This window comes from Diadema antillarum, unplaced genomic scaffold (assembly GCF_040938485.1).
Source record: "Diadema antillarum isolate AM-2024a unplaced genomic scaffold, OU_Dant_1.0 scf00000085, whole genome shotgun sequence".
NCBI classification, from domain to species: domain Eukaryota; kingdom Metazoa; phylum Echinodermata; class Echinoidea; order Diadematoida; family Diadematidae; genus Diadema; species Diadema antillarum.
Genome location: NW_027270974.1, coordinates 380349 through 403267, shown reverse-complemented (window position 1 = coordinate 403267; position 22919 = coordinate 380349). Strand labels below are relative to the sequence as shown.

At 39.6% G+C, this 22919-nt stretch overlaps 1 protein-coding gene across 1 annotated transcript; it reads right to left on the bottom strand.

Moving 5' to 3' along the window:
• Positions 1-981: 981 nt before the first annotated feature.
• LOC139717896 (uncharacterized) lies at positions 982-13023 on the bottom strand (the record flags this gene model as incomplete). Its single annotated transcript, XM_071629383.1, has 6 exons — positions 982-1332; positions 2442-2653; positions 3248-3511; positions 9728-9844; positions 11250-11392; positions 12866-13023. Coding segments are annotated over 6 exons (1245 nt in total), but the record flags the coding sequence as incomplete, so codon positions are not given.
• Positions 13024-22919: the final 9896 nt, after the last annotated feature.

The following is a 22919-nucleotide window of genomic DNA, read 5'->3' as shown; positions in this document are numbered from 1 at the left end:
CCCATTCTCCATGGATAGATATCTGGCAAGCTTCTTCTGACGGTATGTACAAGTATAGACAGAATATGGAACTAAACATACAAGCACAGATATGCGCTAATTCATAGATTCTACCAACTTACTACTCATCAGATGTGTCACGTGTGTGTGAGTAGCACGGTTTCAATGGGAAATGGGCTGACTATGATGAGCACATGGGCGACAAAAGGTTATAAATTCCTATTAATTTTAAACTCCAATCCTCTTCTTCTACGTCTGACTTCACACACTATTTCTTTTTCTACCATTGTGTTTATACTGGAGTAAAATGTTTCTGATCGTAATTGTGTGCGGTTTCTGGGCACTGACAAAGAAGTAGACTTGCAAACAATGGTTGCATGTATACCTGAATACCCATATGACACGGTGCATGAAGCATGAATAGGGCACTGTGGTAGCTGTGTGCTTTATATTGAGAAAAACGAACAACCGCACTGTACTTCGTCATTCACTTGCAGCTACTAGACTAGACACTGGCTCCTAGAGAGCATCAGATACTGTATTCAAGTGTGATTTGTCTCGCTTGATACATTCATCAAATAGTGACCTTTAAATACACGATGTTCTAGCTCTCTCCGCCGAACACATGGGTTATGCCTAGCCTCTCATTCGCTTCTTTGCCTAGCAGGAAATTTTGAGATGGTCGCTCGAGTAATAAAGCAGGGGTAATATTCTTACAACCAATATTCTAACACAAATTCCGTTGAACTGGAAAGGATAAGGTGATGATTATGATGAACGTCGTGTACTTTCACTCAGTAGTTGATAGCTTTTTTTCACCATGTGAAATAGACGAATACTGTGTATCTTTTACGCATTTTCTAACGCATTACTCATCGAAATACCAGCTTCTCGCACAATATACACATTTGCATGTATCAAATCTAAATGTCGGAAGAAGTAAGGATATTCACAAGGCAATGAACTAAGTTTAGGACGCTACTAGTCCTGCGTCACGCCCAGTACTTTGATGACAGCATCACGAAGCACGTAGTACTCCTCGCGGTAGTTATAGACTTGAGCGGAGAGACGAACATACAGATTCTGCGCGCCGTCGGTTATCACATAAATAGCCACACCGGTCTCTTGGGCAATGTCGAGGCACAACCTCACATGGCCGTCGGAGCCAGCATCCGCGTACTCCGTCAACCGAGGTGTTGTCGGAAGGGTGACGAGACACATATTGGGCGCCCTCAATGCTGACTCGCGCTCAAGCCACTTCGTTTTCCACGCAGTAGCCAGCATATCGGCAGCCCAATTGACCAGCTTCGAGTTGTAGTCGATTATTTTCTCCTTTAGAGAGAAAAAAAGGAAAGTATTCAATTAAAGAAATGAATAAATGAATGAGTGCATGACCAAAAATAGATCAATAAAATAAAAGTGATAGATGAATCAATGGATAAGTACATAATTGAATAGATAAAGAATTGACTAAATGAATAAACGAAGCTGAAAAAAAATCATAGGTCCAAAGAAATACATATTGATGAGAATTAACAACAATTCATAATTATCACTCTCTCTGAGAATGGTCATTTTTACTCTCAGAGTACTTGCATTTCGTTCTTGTCCAAGGATATCTTTCGTGGTCAAGACGGAAACGGTTTGTGTCGCATCCAGATGATTGTGCATTTCTGCAGGACTTTGGCATTTTCTCCATCTATGGTACGACATGTACAAAGAGGTGCTTTTCCCCTCGTGGTCTTTTATCCCAAAAACATACTTTTCTGCATATTGGTTTAATGGTGACATATCTGTATTTGATCAATCTGTACTCAGCAATGTAATTGTCTGCGTTTTGATGTTCGAAAGTTATACGGAAAAGTATAGATGAAGAGTTTTATTGCAAAATGAGCTATGCACCATTTTCAAATATTTCAAAGTAAGTCCATCATCAGATATAAAGCAAAATCAAACCTTTCCAGTAATACCTCAGTTGTGATATAACGAGGAATATTCTAGAAGTTATGATTAAAAATATCCTGCATTTTCTTCTTATTTTTTTTTTGGTTTTTTAAAGCATTTTTTATTACAAATATCTAAACTTGACAAGAATGGAATTAGCTCGTTTTGCGATGAGACTCTGCACATGAAATAATTATGTTGTTCAGACAATTCTAACGTAGGAGTAAACATTTAATAGGTTGACGTCACATCCAGACAATTCTTGAGAGTTTGCCAGTGTTTAGTCTGGTTTCTAGACCCTTTGCCAACTGGACTCCGCGGCGACGAAGTCGCCGCCCCGCGACAAAATCAACTTAAACTATACTAGTTTTCGACGTTGAGGGCGTCAATATCATGAAGAGCGAAAAAGTATGGGCAGAGGGTCTGGAAGCCAGACTAGCCAGTGCTGTGCTACATGAGGTTAGAGGAAGTTAGAGGCAGGCATTTCTGCTACTTACCAAACCTCCGAGGTACGAGTGGAAGGCGATAGCGCTGGGAGCCACATAAAACGGGATGTAATCCCGGGTACCCAGGAACTGAAAGCGTCTATGGAGGTTGGGGTGAAGTACAGAGTGTGACGTCATAATGGGTCGTATCCAGGGATGATGCTTCGGGTGAACGTAGAAAAGTGCGCAACCTCGAGGGGCAAAACACCACTTGTGTATATTTCCTGACAGTTTCAATACATACAAAGATAAGAAAAACAACAACGAAACGTTTTATGGTGCGATCAAAGTTAGATAAAAATAAAAGTTTACACAGGAGTGCTGACCATCCTGTAGATGCAGTTGATTTGGCAGTCATTAACTCCTTGTATGCTGATTGACGTAGAAAACCCCATAATGTTGTGTACACTGTGCAAAGTATCTGGTGCCGAAAGGGTTAAAGGAAATATCCAGCCAAGGTGAAAGATAGTCGGAAAAGAAAGTAAAATTCTACAAGCGTTACAACGAAAATATGAGTAAAATCGGTTAAAATTCTGAAAGTTATGAAATTATGAAACTTTACTTTCTTTTGCAAAACACTTCTCGAACAGTAGATATGAATATGCAAATGAGTGAGCTGATGATGTTATCACCATGCAATTTTCCATTGAACGTGTATTGAACGGCTATTTTTGTGCTACAAAGTTGTACCGTATAACATGAAATTGTCCATGTTTATTTAGACAACGAACTTAACTAACACCATGACAGGTTGTATTGACCTTTTCTTATGGATATTCAAGATATCTTAAATTTGTTACAAAATCGGCGTTAATCACCGTTATAGAAATCAGCCCCGAGTTCCTCCAAGTTCAGGGTCAACTGTCCGGGTGCATGGGCCCCGTCAATGGCGGTGATGACCCCGCGGCTGCGGCAGGCAGCGATCAGCTCTCGGATGGGCATGAGGATAGCCGACGAGCTGGTGATGTGATCAATCAAAGCCAGCACGATCCGGGGGTTGTCATCCAGGGCTCGGATGTGGAGGTCAATGATCTCCTTGGCCGTGGTATCGAAGGGGATGTCGATTTTCACGACCCCGATGTCTACACGATTTGATGATATTTTAGCAGCACAGGTTAGATTAATACCATAAACTTTATCATAAACATCATTATTGATGAGTCATCAATTCTGATTGGTTAAAAGCGAGAGCATAAATTCAGCAATCATGGGCCTATGCCTTCTTCCTGATAGTACCCAAACGGTCCCATAGTACGAAACTGCCTTCTTTTGGTATAAACGCTTGGCTGCCATAGCGCGAGAGTAGACCATGAATTCTCCAGCGCAAACGTCTATGGCAGCGCTTGATCGGGATATCATCTCCACGCTATGACACTCGGTGCAACATGACACCCACGAGTCATACAGCCCACGAGTCATACAGCTCACGAGTCATACAGCCCACGAGTCATACAGCTCACAAGTCATACAGCCCATGAGTTATACAGCTCACGAGTCATACAGCCCATTATTTGTTCGACTCGAAGCTAACAAGGCCCACGAGACCGACACATTAAGCCCCGTGTTATATCTGTCGAACTCATGGGCTGTATTACTCGTGAGCTGTATTTCTCGTGGGTGTCGGTCTAGTGGGATGACCCCGGTGCAAGCTCCTCAGGTCATAGCATGGAGTTGGGATCCTTCGGGGTAATAATATCAAAACAGTCCACATTAGTATATCACGACATCCTGAAAGAGATACATTGGCAACCCCTACTGCCCTAACAGGGCTTTACTGTAGACATGGTAGATAGCACGCATGGTCAACGTTTTCGTGTCGCTTCATTATCAAACCTTGGTATCAAACCTTGGAAGTAGGCATTTAAAGTTAATAACTTATTTGCCTCTCGTTGACGTTATCATCAGGACGAAGAATCCACATTAGGACACAAGTATAGTGGCGCTGTACAGCAGTTGATGAACATGGACAGGCAAAGGACTCTTCTGGGTCAAATTGGTCTTTTCTTAACAACCAAAATTTCGACAAGTTGGACTTGAAAGTGTTAATTGATGTACTCTCCACCACAGCAGATGGGAGGTTGTTCCAATCATTAATACATCTCTGAGAAAAGGATCCATGTCTAAGCTTTGAGTAAACTCTCTTCTTGGCAATCCTATATCGATGGCCACGGGTTCTACTATCAGTTGGATGGTCAAAGAAGTGTGCCGGATCAAGGTCATCTAGGCCATGCATTATTTTGTACATCTGAATCATATCTGCTCTATGGCGTCTGTAGGCAAGAGATGGCAATTTGAGATGTTGTAATCTCTTCTCATAACTCAGGTGTTGTAGCATCTGTATTTGGCGAGTTGCTCTACGCTGCACTTTTTCTATTTGTGTAATGTCTTTTTTCAACACTGGATGCCACACAGTTGAACAGTACTCAAGCCCGGGTCTGACGATTGCTTTGTATAAGTGCATAAAGCCTGTTCTGTCCAAATTAGAAAAAGTCCTGTTGATGATCCCAAGCTTGCGATTTGCAGCAGCACATACACTATCCACATGATGTGAAAACTTCAATTGTTTGTCAAATATTACACCAAGGTCTGTCTCAACTTCGACGGCAGGAATAGGTGTATTCTCGTCTGACATGTAGTAATTATAACGAGGATTACTTCGACCATAGTGGATGACCTTGCACTTCTCTTGATTAAATGGTAGTTGCCACTGTTGGGACCATTTTAAGAGTCTTGCCAGATCGGCTTGTAGATTTTCACCATCCAATGGAGAGCGAATTGGCGAGAAAATTTTCGTATCATCTGCAAATAGCTTGACTTCTGATGTAGTGTTACAAATAATATCAGGAATGTCATTTACATATAATAAGAACAATGTTGGCCCCAATACACTTCCTTGAGGTACACCGCTAACAACGTCTGATGCACTTGATGGGGTACCATTTACAACTACCCGCTGGGTTCTTCCAGTCAGGAAAGACTTGATCCATTTATGTAGATTTCCTGTTATGCCGTACGCCTCTACTTTGTTCAAAAGTCTAGCATGTGGCACACTGTCAAAGGCTTTGCTGTAATCTAAGTAGATGCAGTCGATATTACCCTTGATGTCCAACTCCTTCATCCAGGTTTCAGTCACATTAAGTAGCTGTGTTGCACACGATCTACTTCCTCTAAATCCATACTGCTCATCCGTAAGGAGAGAGTTCGCATTCAAGTATTTGATAATTTCATCACGTACAATGGTCTCCATTTACTTAGAAAGGGAACTGGTTAAGCTGACTGGACGATAATTTCCTGGTTTCTTTTTGTCTCCTTTCTTAAAAATTGGAGTAACGTTGGCTTCCTTCCATGAGTCACATACCACACCACTCAACATAGATTTGTTAAACAGATGAGCAAGTGGCTGGGAAATTTCATTCACCAATTCTTTAAGTATGCGATTGTGTATATTGTCAGGTCCCGGAGATTTAGATTGGTCCAATTTCAAGATAGCATTTTTGACATTTTCATAAGTAAAACAGACTGTGTCTAGTTGCATGTCACAAATCCTAGGTTCAAGGGATGGAACAAAACTTACATCCTCCTTGGTAAAGACTGATGCAAAGAATGAGTTCAGTGTTTCTGCTTTATCAGCATCAACGCTAGCAATGGTTCCGTCCGGCTTCTCCAAGTCACCAATACCGTGCCGAAATTTGCTTTTACTCTGAACATATCTCCAAAAACTTTTTGGATTGGATTTTATTTGCGAGGTCAACTTATGTTCAAATGACTTCTTCGCAAGGTTCACTTTCTCAGTTGCTTCATTTCTCGCTTTATTGTATAACGCTCTGTCAGACTCGCTTCTCGACTTCTGAAAACGGTTCCAAGATTTATGCTTGCATTTGATTGCTTGGCGTACAGTGTTATTCATCCATAGTGGTTGCTGATTATTCCTGGCTTTGACCTTTGGTACAAACTTAGCTGTTAACTCTTCCAAGCAATGAACAAGAATATCATTTTCACTGTTGATATCATCGTCCTGCACCATTGCGGAAAATGTATCATTATCTTTCATATGTTTCCTCATACGCTCATAATCTCCTTTGAAGAATGCAAAGCGTTCTTTTACGGGGATGCTTGTTACACCACCAGGCAGAAGCAGTCTAAAATCTAGCACCATGTGGTCACTTTTACCAATCGGTGGTGATATTGCTAAACAATCTACCATATCCTCTTGGTTCGTAATGACAAGATCTAGAACGTTGGACTTCTGCCCGTCTCTTATCCTAGTGGGCTCTTCCACGAGCTGTGAAAGAAAAAGATTCTGCAGAACTTCCACAAAGTCCCTGGCAAATTTATTTCCAGTTCCAGATACGGATAGAATATTCCAATCTACATTCGGTAAATTAAAGTCTCCAACAATGAATACGTTAGTATAAGATGAATTTTCCATCTCGTAAAATAGTTTCAACAGAGCCTCATTGTTTGCATCCGAACTATTTGGGCTTCTGTAAACACATCCAAAGAGAATACACTCTGATCCTGATGAAATAATACACCATACGCTTTCCATGAAGTCACTGTCTTTGAAAACTACTTGTTTTGACTGTAAGTTCTTTTTGCAGTACAATATAACACCTCTCTGACTTTCTGCTGGCATAAACATGTTGTATCCATTAATAATAAGTTCACATTCATCCACTGAATGAAGTAAGTTCTTTGGAAGTATCTCCACTAGAGCAATGACATCTGGGTTTAGTACAGCAATTCTTGCTTCTAATTCTAACTTCTTGTTTAGTAAAGAGTCTACATTGCTGTACATACAAGTCAAATGCCCTCCACGAATACTACTATTTACATGTAAAGAGTTTCCAGAGTCGATTTCTATGTTAGGCATCCTGAAAGGGCTGAGGGCCTTTCTGATTACCTTTTTTGTTTAGCTGATTTGAGGGATCCTTTCTCTTCACCAATCTGTCACCACGAATCATCCAGTTGTTGTCACCCTCGCTCTTCCTTCTTTTCATTTCCTTGACAAGTTCGTTCCTTACTGCACGTTCTTTCTTTGTGAGGTCAGCTTGGATATAGAGATCTTTGTAGTCAGTTGGTCCAAAACGAAGCTTACTAGCTTTCTTCCTTGCTTCAGCACTGGAATCTGGGTTTGAGAATTCCACAAGCACTGGTCTCGGTCTTGCACTGGTATTACTCGAATCCAGTTGCCTTCTTCCCAACCTAGCAACACGTTTTGCATCTTCTTCGATTTCAAGATAATCCAGCATCCCTCGGATAGAGGCTGTGTCGTAGTACTGCCTCTCTTTACCGTCCTCTGACTCAAACTCTGCCAATCCATACACAACTATGTTATGTTTTCTTTTTTCCTTTTCGCGTTCTTCCTTAGCACAATCTTGGAAGATTGACTGGACAGATGAAGCCAGGACATCATGAGCAATATCACTGGGTTCCATTCTCTGCTTGTCTTTCAGTGCAACCTTCATTTCTTTGATATCGGATTCCAGACGCTTGCATAACTCTTCCACCTTAGACCAACCACTACTCATTTGTTCCAGTCTTTCCAGTCTCCTCTGTGTTTCTCCGAGAAATTTCTTGCACCGTTCCTCAACAATCTGGTCCGTTTTGACGGCTTCCAGGGCCCTAGATTCGCATGATGGGCAGAACCAGTGAGCCGCATTCACCTTAGTGAATAACCCAAATTCCTGAGAGGACAGGGCACTGCACTTTAAGCAGAACCATTTTTCACATCGCTCACATTCAATACTGTCATTCCCACCGATGAGCTGTAATTCACAGGCTCCCCCACACATAGAACCCGGACTTCCAGAAAAGCCAGGCTTATCCGCATCTGTGCAAGATCCCGAAGTCCTAGCAGTTGAAGCTTCCTTCATGTCAGCAGGTCTTTTCAGGATTTTGGGTTGAGTCTCTGAATTAACAGCACTACTTGATAAGGATCTCGTTTGAGGTCTATATCGCAAATCATCCTTAGCTGATGACATATTTGATCACCAAATTATTACTCAATCCTTAATTGAAACTTGAATAAACTTCTTCGGTCAAGCACAAATCAGAAGTGGAGAGACTAGACTGCCTGACACTGTGACAGTAGATCCTAAATGCCCCAAAATTCAGCCAAAAACCACCACCAAATATGACTGAAAACTAACCAAGAATTCAACACATCAGCTCAAAATACAATACAATAAGCCATGCACATAATGATTCAAACAATAACAAAGCTGGTCACAACATTAACACCAAGTCACCAGAGCACATTGCATGCTAGGCAGTTGGAGTCACAATCCTCACACAAAATGGAATGACTGGGACTGTAGTAGTAACAGCAGCATAGCCAATCATACACACAGGTTGTTGAAAAGTATCCAATAAAATCAAGCTGAACAACTGGTCATCCTGCATAAATTTTCCTCGATCCTGGTTGTCTAGGTACTGAAAACCCCTGAATATCCACTGAAATGTTCAATTCTTCCAAGAAAGAGTAAAATCTTGAGTACTAAAACACATCTGTCAAGAGCCCAAAATGAAACCATGTTCACTGCTGCACAGCACCACAGCATGAGCCACAATGAAGAGGCAAGTTTTAGGATGACACATTAACGTATTGATAGCGTTCACACAAGTTAGAAAAAATGTGATCAATTTGATATTCTTTGTTCTTATGAATTATGTCAATTGTGTACTGTCAATGCGAATAATGGCTATGGCATACGAAACAAGAAGAATGGGATCAGGTAGGACATAATTGTGACTTGGTGTAGAAAGTTCTTGCTTCAGTTTCCCGAACAATCACAGTAGATTACGGCTTCTTCAGAGATTATGGGCACAGTTCTCTAACAGTCGTTTTGTGCTCTTGACATAAAACAGTACAGATATCATTACTTCTCAGGGGATTACTTATTTCAAAATAAAAAAAAAATAATATCATTGATTTATGTGGTATTCTACCCTGAGTTTTGATGAACGATCGTGAACTATTGTGGCTCATGCTGTGTAAAATATCTCCCAATCTTGAGATCCCAGGACAGACTCCTTTGGTAGCAACGGCATCGCATGTTAAGCAAAGTACTTAATGTACAGTTTTTTAATCTTCCCTCTGCTTCCGGATACTACTTAAAGAAGTTGGTGGGTAGTTGCTTGCTTATAAGCTTAGATTCCTTCCTTTAATTTGTGATAGCGTAAATAGATCAAAATTAAAGAGAACCTATATAGACAGGAAGAAGAACAAACTACTTCAAATACCTTACTAGCCTGAGCTAACTCGGTAAATCACTCCTAAATTCGTACGAGTTTACCTGGTCGGAAATGGTTGCATATCTCTGCGGTCCTCAGAACACTGCCGTAGGTGAGACTTGTCACCAAGATTTGGTCACCAGTCTTAAATGGAAAGGACCTCAGGATGCTGTTTGTCGCTGTACGATGGAAAAAATGGATCAAGTGGTGTCTTGATTAGGGCATAGCATACGAGATTAACATTATTAGATGAATATTTTGGTACAGGTTATGATTTCATCTAAAACATGCAATATAAAAGGCTGTGTACAGTTCTGGTCGAGGTGAAGATTTAGCTTTTAACATTTTGCGAGATATTCAGAAACCACTCTATGAGATGTCAAAGAGCATGCGCTAAGGGGTATCAAAAGTTTATTTGATGAAAATCGGTTTTGAAGTGGCCGAGATATCCAAAAATACGGTGAAACAAAGAGATCCTAATAAAGTTGTGGCCTGTAGTCTTTTATCATTATCACTTTTTGGGATATCTCAGCCATTTGAAGACCAATTTTCATCAAAATAAAACGTTGAGTCCTTCTTAAAATTACATGCTTTTTCATATTTCATAAGAGGTTTCTCATTATCTCACTTAGGAATGTAAATAACATGAATCCCCACCTCAACCAGTACTGCACAGCCCCTTTAAGAGCGGATCTGAATCTCCTCCCATGACTGACAAAAATTAGACATACCCGAGGAACTACAGTCCATCCGCATTTTGATATCTTAAGCAGATAGAGTAACTCCATTTATTTCTATACTTCAGAGAAATACTATATTATATTAAAGGGAACGCATAGTTTTGGTTGAGACCTGTAACTTCAGGCTTCTGTCATTTTTGAGGTAATGAGAAACCTTTTGTAAGGTATGAAAGAGCATGTAGTTTCAAGAGAAATTCAACGTTTATTTAATGTAGAATCCGTTTTGAAATGGCTGAGATATCCAAAAAGAGCGTTCCTAACGAAAGGTGGGACCTACCTTTTATTACGATCGCTTTGTGTCACATTGTTTTTGGATGTTTCACCCATTCCAAAACCGATTTTCATCAAATAACCTTTTAATTCCTCTTAGAATGGTATGCTCTGTAGTAATTCATAAGTGGTTTTCTGGTATTTTGCAAAAAGTCATATTTGAAAGTTAAGAGCCCAATCCTCGTCTCTATCATTACTATACCACATCCCTTTAATGCATATTTCAGTTTGCCTCGGTCGCTATTAATGAGACTTGACAACATAAATTCCGTTTGTATAGCTAATACCTCTCCGCTGTAAATGTTGAGTATGACGTTCATGAGAAAATGCAACTGCAATGATTGAATGCAGAAAAATAACGCGTAACGAACACATGGTCGTCTATACCATCCGGGAACTTATAACGAGTTTAAAGTCATTGTAAGCTGAAACAAACAACACTGTATAATTGCTATGGCAGCAGCCAGGAAAGAACCAATCGGATGATGTGAGCGCTGACGCTGTTGTCATGAATACTGCATTTTAGCAACGAGAAACATGTTTCATGGGCGCCATAATAAGCCGTGTCACCTACCAAATGTTGAGTTCTCTACCAGCACGATGTTCTCCGCCTTGGCACCGACGAATTCCGCCACGCGGCTGATGGCAGCCTCGAAGAGAGACATGGCCTCGTGAACATACCACGATTCGGCGTTAGCTTCCCTTTCTTGCATCAGCCTGCCACAGACACACAAGAGCAATAAAATCTATAGAAATGTAGCTATCGAGTTACTAAACTTGTTCGAAATACAAAATTCCTATATTTCATAATCCCTAAATTTCATATATTTCACCAACACTTATATGTCCGTGTGTGTGTGTTTGTGGGGGATGTTTGCGTGTGTGCGAGAGCAAGCGTACTTATATGAATTGTTTATTCCAAAATGCAATTTTCATGATCGTTCTGCTTAATTTCGTTAACAAAGTCAAAGTGATCGAGACACATTTTTATAAATTTGTATTTGTTCATGGATTCAGAAACAAAGTTTTTTGGGGAAAAATTAAAGTGTATGGCAAGGTTGAAATGTGTACTGCTTCAGAACTTTTAAAGAGACGTATATAGCTCACTCTTGTGGAACTGTTTCGCATCTATTTTGCTTGACACTTGATTTTTTCTTCTTCTACGTTTATCCTCATGTCAGTGTAGACCTGTTCTTATAACATTTTGGAATTCATTTCGTTTACATGACAGATTTTTTTTTAATTCTATAATCTTATATAAATCAATTTATGGGTATATAGGATCAGCCTCAAAATGTCAGTCGCCTGTTGCTTTATATTCCTCCATCCTATATCTCAACTTTCGTGTCATTATCTGGCATACTTTGTACCAATAAATACTACACCTTCCTTGAATACTTTTCGGTATGTGTTTCCGATGACTGCCTTTAAACTTGTATTTTTATCGAATTTGTTGAAATAGACTTGGAACTTGAAGTTTTTGCTTGGTTCGTCTGAAGGTCGAGTAAATTTCAAGAAACTTGAAAGAGAGACTTTAATCTAAACCAACATCTTGTTTTGGGTCATTATGTGAAACATGACAGAACTTTATGGTAAAATGGTAGCATTTCTACTTCCAAAAGTGAAATGTCTGATATTACTCGGTGCTCTATGATCATCGTATCTTTGAGGTCAGCTATCTTTTATTCAGTAGCAATTAGAACTGTAGTCGTTCCTTTATCAAAAGCTGACAGCTTAGCTATACTACACCTCTTTCATAATTAGTACCTCTTATATCAGGTTGAAAACAGTAAAATTGGCACCTTGTCGTGTATGCACACTTTGCAAATGAAATTTGCAAAATAGTTCTTACTCGAATATTTACATGTATGAAGGAAAAGCAGCTAGAAGTTTTATAAATGCCAGCATGTGTATGACCGTCTTAGCCTTATAGCACCATCAAAAATCAGCTATCCACAAAGCTTACACTTAAAAGACTTTTTTTTTAAAGAGAAAATTCATGTGTTTGTTTGGTTTTTTATTCTAGGAGATAGGATCTAATGCAGGGGGCATTTGAATGATTTTCTATTAAAATGAAAATTTAAATTGCTACATGTACCGATTGTATCCTAATATGAAAAGGATTTAAGTTGTTGTGTCTTTTCATGAAATCAAGGAAATTCAGGAGAACTGATTAATACTCCAACATACCTCTGTTGAATATCAAGCATTTTCCGCGGAACCGCTCCGAAGGATCCGTTGTTCAAAGGATGGACCGCGGGCGAGAAGCAAAATTCCTGGTCCCGCAAACTCTTCCCGAACTCCGGCGGCGGTCCATTCCCGATGAAGTCCCGGGTCAGCTGCTGTAGCCTGCTATTCCCATCTGCCTCAGAGAGACAAAGTTTGGCTTCTACTCCTTCGGTGACAGCTCCCATATCGTGTGTCGTCATCGTATTATGACGGAATGCGTATGGCACAGGATCAAAAATTGACCTCCTCTGTATGGAATTGACCGGTCCGTCTCCTTTGGATTCGTAGATTATTCATGTTTGGTGAAAAGAATTTTTAGGCGCGGGTCATGTGAGAAAGGTGAAGCAATATTATAGTGAAATATGAAGTAGCCAGCTGTCACCAGGGGTAACGAAGCTATAAAATGTCACCCTCGTGGACTGAAATGTTAACATGAATTTCTTTCCATTTTCATGGTTATAATATAGTCTGCAACGCTCTGATCCCGTCGTATAACTTTAGAGACTATCATGATTGCTTAAAAAATTTCTAAAATGCTTGGTATAATGTATCTTTTTATGTTTTATTTATTTACATTTTACCATTGTTTTGCACTACAACAAACAGCAAATACCGTCTTCTCCTGTTCCTTTGTCCTTGATTCGTCGATAGGTGAATGTAGCTTACTATCTGCATGCAAGTCCATTGTCGACTATATCTCTTAGGAAGCTTATAATATGTATGTTCTCACTGTATTCTTTGCGACTCCGATACTGTCTACACGAAGTCGCTGCCGGAGATTATTCTAAAGACAGTATATTCCAGTAATGTTTATAGAATGTTGCGAATCACTTAGTAAGAGTGAATATTCTGCATAAGTCATTTATCACGCTGAGTAGGGAACCACTTTATAGATGCCACTCACCTTTGTTTTTGGTGCTTTCTATGGTTAAGCCTCTGGACAGCTTGTGATTCTATTTTTCACGAAGTGCGTGCTGAAATGAAGCATAAACAATCACACTACGAAAGTGAAACGATATGCTATAGGCTATCTTTTCACCGTCGACTAACATCAAGAAGCACTCAGTACTACATTATTACTGCCACTCTGGTAACCGGTTTCCCCTTTCTATACGTTAAACTTCCTCACACCCCGGGCTGATAACAGACTTTCGGCCAATCAGAACGCAGTAAAAAGTCGGGGTGCTGGTAATGATCGCACCCGACGCAACCTCTCCGGAAACAGCTCGAGAGCCGAAGAGTTTCAAGGGATTAACCAGCGAAAAGTAGGGCCTACCCTCTCTGTTAGTGACGAGTTTCTCAGATTTCGTTTCTCCCATCCGAATTATCATGACCATTCTATGTCAGACATTGCCAAGGATTTCTGTTTATATACATGGAAAATATCTCCCACCCCATAGTTAATAGCATACAGGCTTGCACCCACGTACACTAGAGAGCCTGCGGCTCCAACACGTGTTTCTTTCTTTCTTGTTACCATAATATCGCTTGAATATACTGTAGACCAGTATTACAAGACTCCTAACAGTGTGTGATAATCGCTCATATATGTATATCTACGTGTAATCATGTATCTTACAATCTACTACCATGATTGTTCATTCACCACATCGTTACAACTTTTTCTTTGAAAAATCGAGCGAACAATAAATCAAAATTGAAATCAAGACTTACCACATTTGTACAGACGTCCTAGTCAACGTATGGTTCACTGTGTGGACATCGAGGGTCCGTCCCGCCAGTGCTATGTAGAGTCTGAAGCAAAGAGTGTAGAGGCGCTAAAGTATGGAGAAATGAACGCAGCCTCGTCGTAGATGCCATAAGAAAACGTATTTTTGACGTCACATACAGGCGGGAAACAGAGTACAAAGTTCAAAGTCAAGTATGTGCGTGCTCTGCCGCTGTAACGGATATTAGCTGACACAGCAGATATACGAAATAAAGTTTAGTGGAGGTAGAAAATGATTTTTTTTTTTCTCCCCATCATCCAGTGAAACTCTCTTTGACCTTTCAGTCCATGATTATACGTGTATATTATACGAGGGTAGAGCGCATTAAAGATGGAATGAATGTTTCTGATGTATGATACCTACGGGTAACTATAATAATCGGCATACATTGTAATTTACATCTGCAGGCTTCGTAGAAAAACTTGCTGTAACTTACAGTTGTTGTTGTTGTTTGTAAAAACCCAACAATGACAAAAAGGTAAACACAAAACAATCTACAATACCATATCATATCAATAATGATAAAATAAGATATACTCACACTTTTTTGTTTTTCAATATTTTTTTTATTTCTATAATTTCACAAGACAAAAACATTCACTTGAACGTATAATATGCAATCAGCAATGTTTGATCATCAAAAAAAAAAAAAAAAATGGAAAAAAATCACACACACATACGCAAACACACCACCTGTCTTGCAAGGTAATGCCTAAAAATAAAGCTCGCTGCAATCTTTGAAAAACCAAAGAAAGCAAACAGCAATAGTAGAAAAGAAATTAAACCAGTATTCAGAGACATCAAGAGGACACCATTCAAAGTTCGTTTGTTCTGTTGAAACGGACTAAAATCTAATATAAAGAATGGTGGAAGTTTCATTGCAACGTGACAAAACGATACGAGTTACAGAATTTTAGATTCGTGTGTTTTCAAAACACAGTGCTATTTTCACCAAGCACAAAATGCACAAAATGCGATTGCTTCAAAGGGATAGCATAGCATTAGATAATGTGATAATTCAGCTTTTAACTTTTTGCGAGATACTTAGAAACCACTTTATGAAATGCTTAAAAGCATACAATTCTAAATGGAATTCAGATTTTGTATGATGAAAATCAGTTTTGAAATGGCTGAGATATCCAAAAACAAAGTAAAACAAAGCACTCTTAATAAAACGTTGGTTCCACCTTTTAGGAGTGTTTTTATTTGGGGGGGATATCTCTGACTCAGCCATCTTAAAACCAATGTTCATCAAATAAACTTTGAATTCAACTTAGAATCATAATTGCTTTTTCATATTTTATAAGAGGTTTATCATTATTTCAAAAAATCATTATAAAAAGTTGGAAACCTCAAGCCCCATCTCAACCAAAACTTCGCCATTCCTTTCAAGCACTGTCAAGCATTTGCTTAGGGTCCTACGATAGTCTCACCCTCTGCAGTAATCAAAATCACATTTATTGTATCAATTGGTTTCAAATTTGTTTATGTTCACTCTATCAGTTGTTTACTTATCACGTTATTTGTCATTTATATCATATAATCATTATTGTATACCTTTATTTTGAAATAAACACAGAAAAGTTATCAGCAAGTCCATGTGGTGGTGATGTCATGGTCTCTCAGAAGTCCTATGGACTTGAAGATATATCTTCACTTTGTTTTCTACTAACCTACTCTTTAAAAAAAACACAGCAACAAAAACGAGGGACATCTCCACCCTCTATACTCCAGTCATCAACTTACAGCTTCAAGTACACATCTGCCATTCTTACCATCTGGCATCACCACCACTGCCTACACCACACAAGCACATGACAAATGACCAACTCCCCCAAAACACCATCATTCCAACCATCATCGCTATTGCTCTCACTCCACAATTATTATCACTCATGGCAACTTTAGCATAATTGTGTCAATATTACCATCATCACTACTACCTTTGCCACCTGAAACACACCATTCTGCACAATAGGTATCAACAGTATCTACCACTAGAGTTACTAGTGTTCCATCATCATCACCATCACTATAGCAACCCATTATGAGACAATGTACGGATATATTCATATACAATGTAATACAGTGGAAACTCGATATAACGAGATGGTCGGGACCGAGTCATTTTCCTCGTTATAGCCGATATCTCGTTATATCAGTAGGCATAAAAGAAGGCATAACATAAAGACATTAATTTGCACATGTGGGACTACCCATCATATTTCAATCAATACTGATAACTTGATATTGTGTGTGAGGGAATTACTCACCTTTATGGGTAAGAAGATGTTTTTCGCCAAGGAAATCCAATATCAAGTCATGAATGTGTTTCTTATTAATTGTAGATGTTTGAATTTGTAAATTTATAAAGCTTGCGATTGTATCAAGATCGTATGTGGATTGGTATGTGGTTATCGTATGGGTGTGTGTTGTATGGAAGCTTGAATATGGGCTGCACAATGTTGTGTGTGTATGTGACACATTCTGTATGTACATTATGACTGCGTGTGTGTGAAGATGGGGAATTCCCTATGTAGAAAGCCAATCACAGCATCAGATTGTCTCATTCCTGCTAAACGTCATGATGATGTCATGCATACATTATGGCCGTCCCACCACATTTTCTGCATGTATCAGTGTGCGCGCACACACACACTTACACGTACAACATGCAGTGCTAGCTGGAGTGCACTGACTAGTGTACAAGACTGTTTTTGGCGCATCAAGTTTTACAATCTCGGAAGATGATAGCACAGGCAAAGTAAAGCTTTACCGAAGGCATTTTGCTTTACCTCGCTACAATGTATAGCAGGTTTGATTGGCTATGTTTTTCTTTGTTTGGAAGTCACAAAATTTATCTCGTTATAGCAGTTATTTCGTTATAGCCGATCTCGCTATAAGAGTAGCATTTTACATAGACTTGTGTGGAAGGAAATTTGGGACCGGGAAAATTTCCTCGTTATAACCGATATCTCGTTATAGCAGTGTTCGTTATACCGAGTTTCCCCTGTATCATAGATAAAGTGCACATGTATTTGCAAAAACAGGAAGGACTACAATTCGGAATGAAAAATTTATATTTGTAATCACTCACATTGCATACCAATACATATCCATTCAAAACAAAGCAAGCACCAGATTTTAATATTTCAGATATATTATTTATCATACAAATTATGCTTTTAAATTTGTACAATAGAGCAGTTCATCTGTTAGCCCACAGTCACAATGTATCGCCTCCCCTGTCATTAATGACTGACAGATCAATATCACATCATATTTCTGAAGTAAACTTGATTATGCAGCATGTCAAGTCATTTTATTGAGCATGGTCCAGCTTAAACCTGTTGAAAAGGCTACATGGCTGAGCATTCACAGAAATGACTGACAGAATAGGACTATGTATCACTGTAACAGCCCTGAAAACTGGGCTGGTGCCGTAATCTGTACATGGACATACTATGCACACATCATATCATTATTATTTTTTTTTTTCATTACTGCTACATGTGCTTTGGTTTTGCATTGTCCTTGTGTTACAGTTGTATTGTCTTCACTAGTTTTCACATATAAACAGCATCAGTGCGCTTTGAAACACCCACATATAAGCACCACATAAAGGCAATTACAAAAATGTATCATTATTATTATTATCACTGGTGGGCAGGGGTGTCTTTCTTTTGCCAATAGTCTTCTCGTTTCAGTCATAGCTTTGACTGCTTAGCCCTGTAGCCTTGTCAAATACTTCAGATCGATAATGTCTTTCATAATCCATGCTTTGAAAGCTAGGTCTAACAGAACAGTGTCAACCTTGAAGACAAACACTGGATATTGGCCTCTATCATAGCACCACAAAGTTCTCATTTTTTTTTACTAAAACTGAAATTAATATGCAATCAAAGGAACATCTTTCCCTGGACATGTGATTTTAACACTACGAGAAAAGCCGATCTCAAACAAACCTACAAAGGAGCACATCGATGTGGTCATACTCAGTATGATTACAAAACAAAGAAAAATGTTTTGCAAGTCAAATTCTTTAAGACTATGACTATATTCTACATAATAGAAGGTAAACGTAATACACGTATATGACTGCAGCAGTCAAACTTTGTGAGGGTATGCAGTTTCTGTAGTCTCTACCTTATGGACACAAATTACATGAGGTAGTTCGCAGAAATGAATTACCTATCCAATGTCCTTATGAAATGGTTTTACAAGTAATCAAGGTCGACTATGATACCAGCAATCAGCAACTTTACGACTAAAGCTAGCTGTGCATTATGATACATGTACTTATTAATCACAGCGACCTTTTAAACAGCATTATCGTACTCTGGTGAATGAAGAGGCAAATTTCTGGCAGAAAAATGATATTTTTACCTTTCCAGCCATAGATATGTGAATAATACATGTACAATTTTGGTAAAATATATTTCATGAAACCTGCAGTATTTCTGACAGAAAAATAATACAAAATACTGCCAGCACAGTAGTATTTGGCATGTCGGTATATAAATTACATAACTGCAACAGTCCAACTTTGCGAATCTAGACAGTTTTGATAGTCTCTGCCAAATGGATGCACAATTACATGAGGTAGTTTGCAGAATTTAATTACATGCATGATATCCTCAAGCAGTGGCTTCGCAAGTAGACAAGGACAATATCAGCAATCAGCAAATGCTCACACATACACGTATTTCAGACTACGGCTAGCTGTGCATTACATAAAATGTCATCCATTAGTGGAATACAGAATACAAGACTCTAATGAAGTATGCATCTGGAAACCTTGAAACAAGGGACCTTTAATTTGTTAACTGCATTAACCTACTGGTTTGTATGTAAAGGTGAGACCACTCAATCTTTCAAATGATGATTAGCAATTATTCATACAATGCATAGGTGGAAGTAAAATTGCAGTATGCGTGCACATTCATTACCACTGCCAAGAAGGCTATTTTCCTGCTAACATGTCTATTTGTTTGTCTGCTGTCAATACAGCTTTAAAGGGGAAGGCTAGTAACTGATCAGTGGGAATCAGTGGAAATGCTGGGAGATGATTGTTCCAGTCCTTATGGGATTCATTCAAAAGTTCATTGTATATCTATTCTTGTGTGAAAATGATTTGCTTCAGAATGGCCTCATATTCAAGTAATGTGCAGATTAATGCTCCGTCACTGACCAGAGATGCTAACCTGGAAGCATTAAACTGCACATTACTTGAATATGAGACCATTCTGAAGCAAATCATTTTCACACAAGAATAGATATACAATGAACTCTTGAATGAATCCCATAAGGATTGGAACAATCATCTCCCAGCATTTCCACTGATTCCCACTGATCAGTTACTAGCCTTCCCCTTTAAGAGTTATGTACAGATTTTGATGGAATTTTCAGAACAGGCCTATTGTGGTAAAAGGAACTGGTCAGTAGTTTTTGGTGGTGCATCACGGGTTTGTATGTGTGCACAATTTCATTGCATTCTTGACCATGGTTTGGCCTGGGTGGAACTGTTCCAATGATTGCACATCATACTGTGTACAGCATTGCTGTAGCAGTGAAATGAACACAAAAATATGCAGAAAATCATCTGAAACTGTAATTCACCTAAATTGCACTTTGGAAAATGTATACCAGTTCATTCAGGCAGCACTTTAACAATTATGTCCCACTGGAATACTCTCCTCAAACGCCATCAATAAATCCTTGGAACAGCCAAGATTTTCACGTCTACCTTTCAATACCGTTGTCTCTGATTGTCACGATTTCCACACTTCCATACCACATTAGTTAACAAATAACTTATTTTTGTCAGAATTCCCTACACTTCTGGAATCAGTGGCAATTGATGACCATCGTTCCATTCTGCTCGGGGATTTCAACATACATGTTGATGATTGCTCGGATAATTTGGCTGTGTCTTTTTTAAGCACCATCGACTCTTTAGGATTTCAACAGCATGTTACAGGGGCAACTCATAAAGCCGGACATACGCTTGACCTAGTTCTTAGCAGAAAAGTCGACAATATTGTATCGAATGTGAATCTTGTTACATCTCTGCCCTCTGACCACTCCGCCGTCATCACCACCCTCAACCTCAAAGGCCCGGCGAACCCTAGGAAGCAGATCACCTCCAGAAATCTACGGTCTATGGACCTCTGCTCCTTTAAATACGACATTGCAGCATCACTTTCCCAGGTCAGAGAGCCAGCGTGTCCCTCCGAGGCTGTCCTGCAGCTCAACTCTCATGTAACAAGACTGCTTGACAAGTACGCTCCGCTCAAGACTAGATCAGTAACAGTGCGGCCGAATAATCCTTGGTACACGGCAGAAGTGAAGGAGGCTAAGAGGCGCAGACGCCGCGCAGAGCGCCGTATGATCAAGTCTGGTCTTTGCATTGACAGAGAGCTGTATCGGCAAGAGTGTGAGTCCTACTACAACCGCCTTGCCGACGCTAAGTCAAGGCACCTAAGACAGGAGATTGCTGCCGCAGACACCAAACAACTTTTCAACATCATCAAAAAACTCACAATTGCACATCCGGACTCTGTTCTTCCTGACCATACTTCAAATCTTGTACTGGCCAATCTGTTCGCTGAGTTTTTCGACAACAAAATTACCACCATTGCTTCTTCATTCCCAGTGTCTCCTGAAATCTCTTTCTCAAATTCCTCTCACATAGATGTAAACACCGAGTGTGTATTTTCAGAGTTTGCTTTAATCACTGAGTCACAAGTGAAACGTCTCATTAATTCTCTTCCGTCCAAGTCATGTTCTCTTGATCCTCTCCCCACATGGCTACTAAAAGAGTGTCTAGATGAATTTCTTCCTGCAATAACTCACATTCTGAACCTCTCATTGTCATCTGGCGTAGTTCCTGAGCACTTCAAAAGGTCTCACATATTGCCCCTTTTGAAGAAACCAAGTTTAGACCATAATGATTTGAACAATTTCCGCCCCATTGCTAATTTGTCTTTTATTGGTAAAGTTCTTGAGAAAGTGGTGGCTCGCCAACTCAGAGATCACCTCGATGAACACCAGTTGTTTCCTACTAGTCAGTCTGCCTATAGGCACTTTCATTCCACAGAAACCGCCTTACTGAAGGTACTCAATGACCTCCTCTTAGCAGTAGACAAAGGCCATGAAGCTGCTCTCCTGCTTTTAGATTATTCTGCTGCGTTTGACACTATCAATCATGTGATTCTTCTGAACAGATTAGAGTCCAACTTTGGTCTTACGGGAACAGTCTGGAGATGGATTTCATCTTACTTACATGACCGCCACCAGATGGTAAACGTTAACGGCGCACTTTCTCAGTCATTCCCTCACAGACATGGTGTCCCCCAGGGGTCTGTGGTTGGTCCTTTACTATTTATTCTATACACAGCCCCTCTGTCTTCTGTAATCAACTCTCATGAAGATATTCTACATGTTATGTATGCCGACGATACTCAAATTTATATAATCATACAACCAAATACTCAAGTCGAAGCACTCTGCAAACTCAGTAGATGTGTTGAGGATATTAAGCAATGGTCATGTGATAATTATTTGAAATTGAATTGTGTTAAATCAGAATTTTTATATGTTCGTTCTCAGTTTAGGCGAGGTGGTTCTCTCACAGAATTTTCCCTCGAAGACAGTACTATACCCACCTCTCAGTCCGTCAGAGATCTCGGAGTTATTGTAGATAAGCACCTGAATTTTCAACAACACATTAAGAACTCATGTCGTTCTGCTGCTTGGGGTATCTGTAAAATTGGTAAAATCCGTAAGTTATTGGATCAGTCTTCCACTGAACGTCTCATCCACGCATTTGTTTCTTCCCACCTTGACTACTGCAATTCCCTGCTTGTTGGTCTCCCTGCTTCTAGTATTGCACCACTTCAAAGAATTCAAAACACAGCTGCTAGGCTTGTAACCCTTACAAAAAGATCTGACCACATTACTCCTGTTCTCCAATCCCTCCACTGGCTCCCCATACATCAACGTATCACCTTCAAAATCCTCCTTATCGTTTACAAGATATGTAATAATCTTGCTCCATCTTACCTCAAAGACTTAATTTCTTTCCGCTCCTCCACTTCAACCCGTTCTCTTCGTTCTTCCTCCACTCTCCAACTATCACATGGTCCCCGTACCTGCACCCGCTATGGTGATAGGGCTTTTTCTGTTATTTCCCCGTCTCTCTGGAATAAACTTCCTCTCCATATTCGTAATGCTGATAACGTTGATAAGTTCAAGTCATCGTTGAAAACTTATCTGTTTACTCA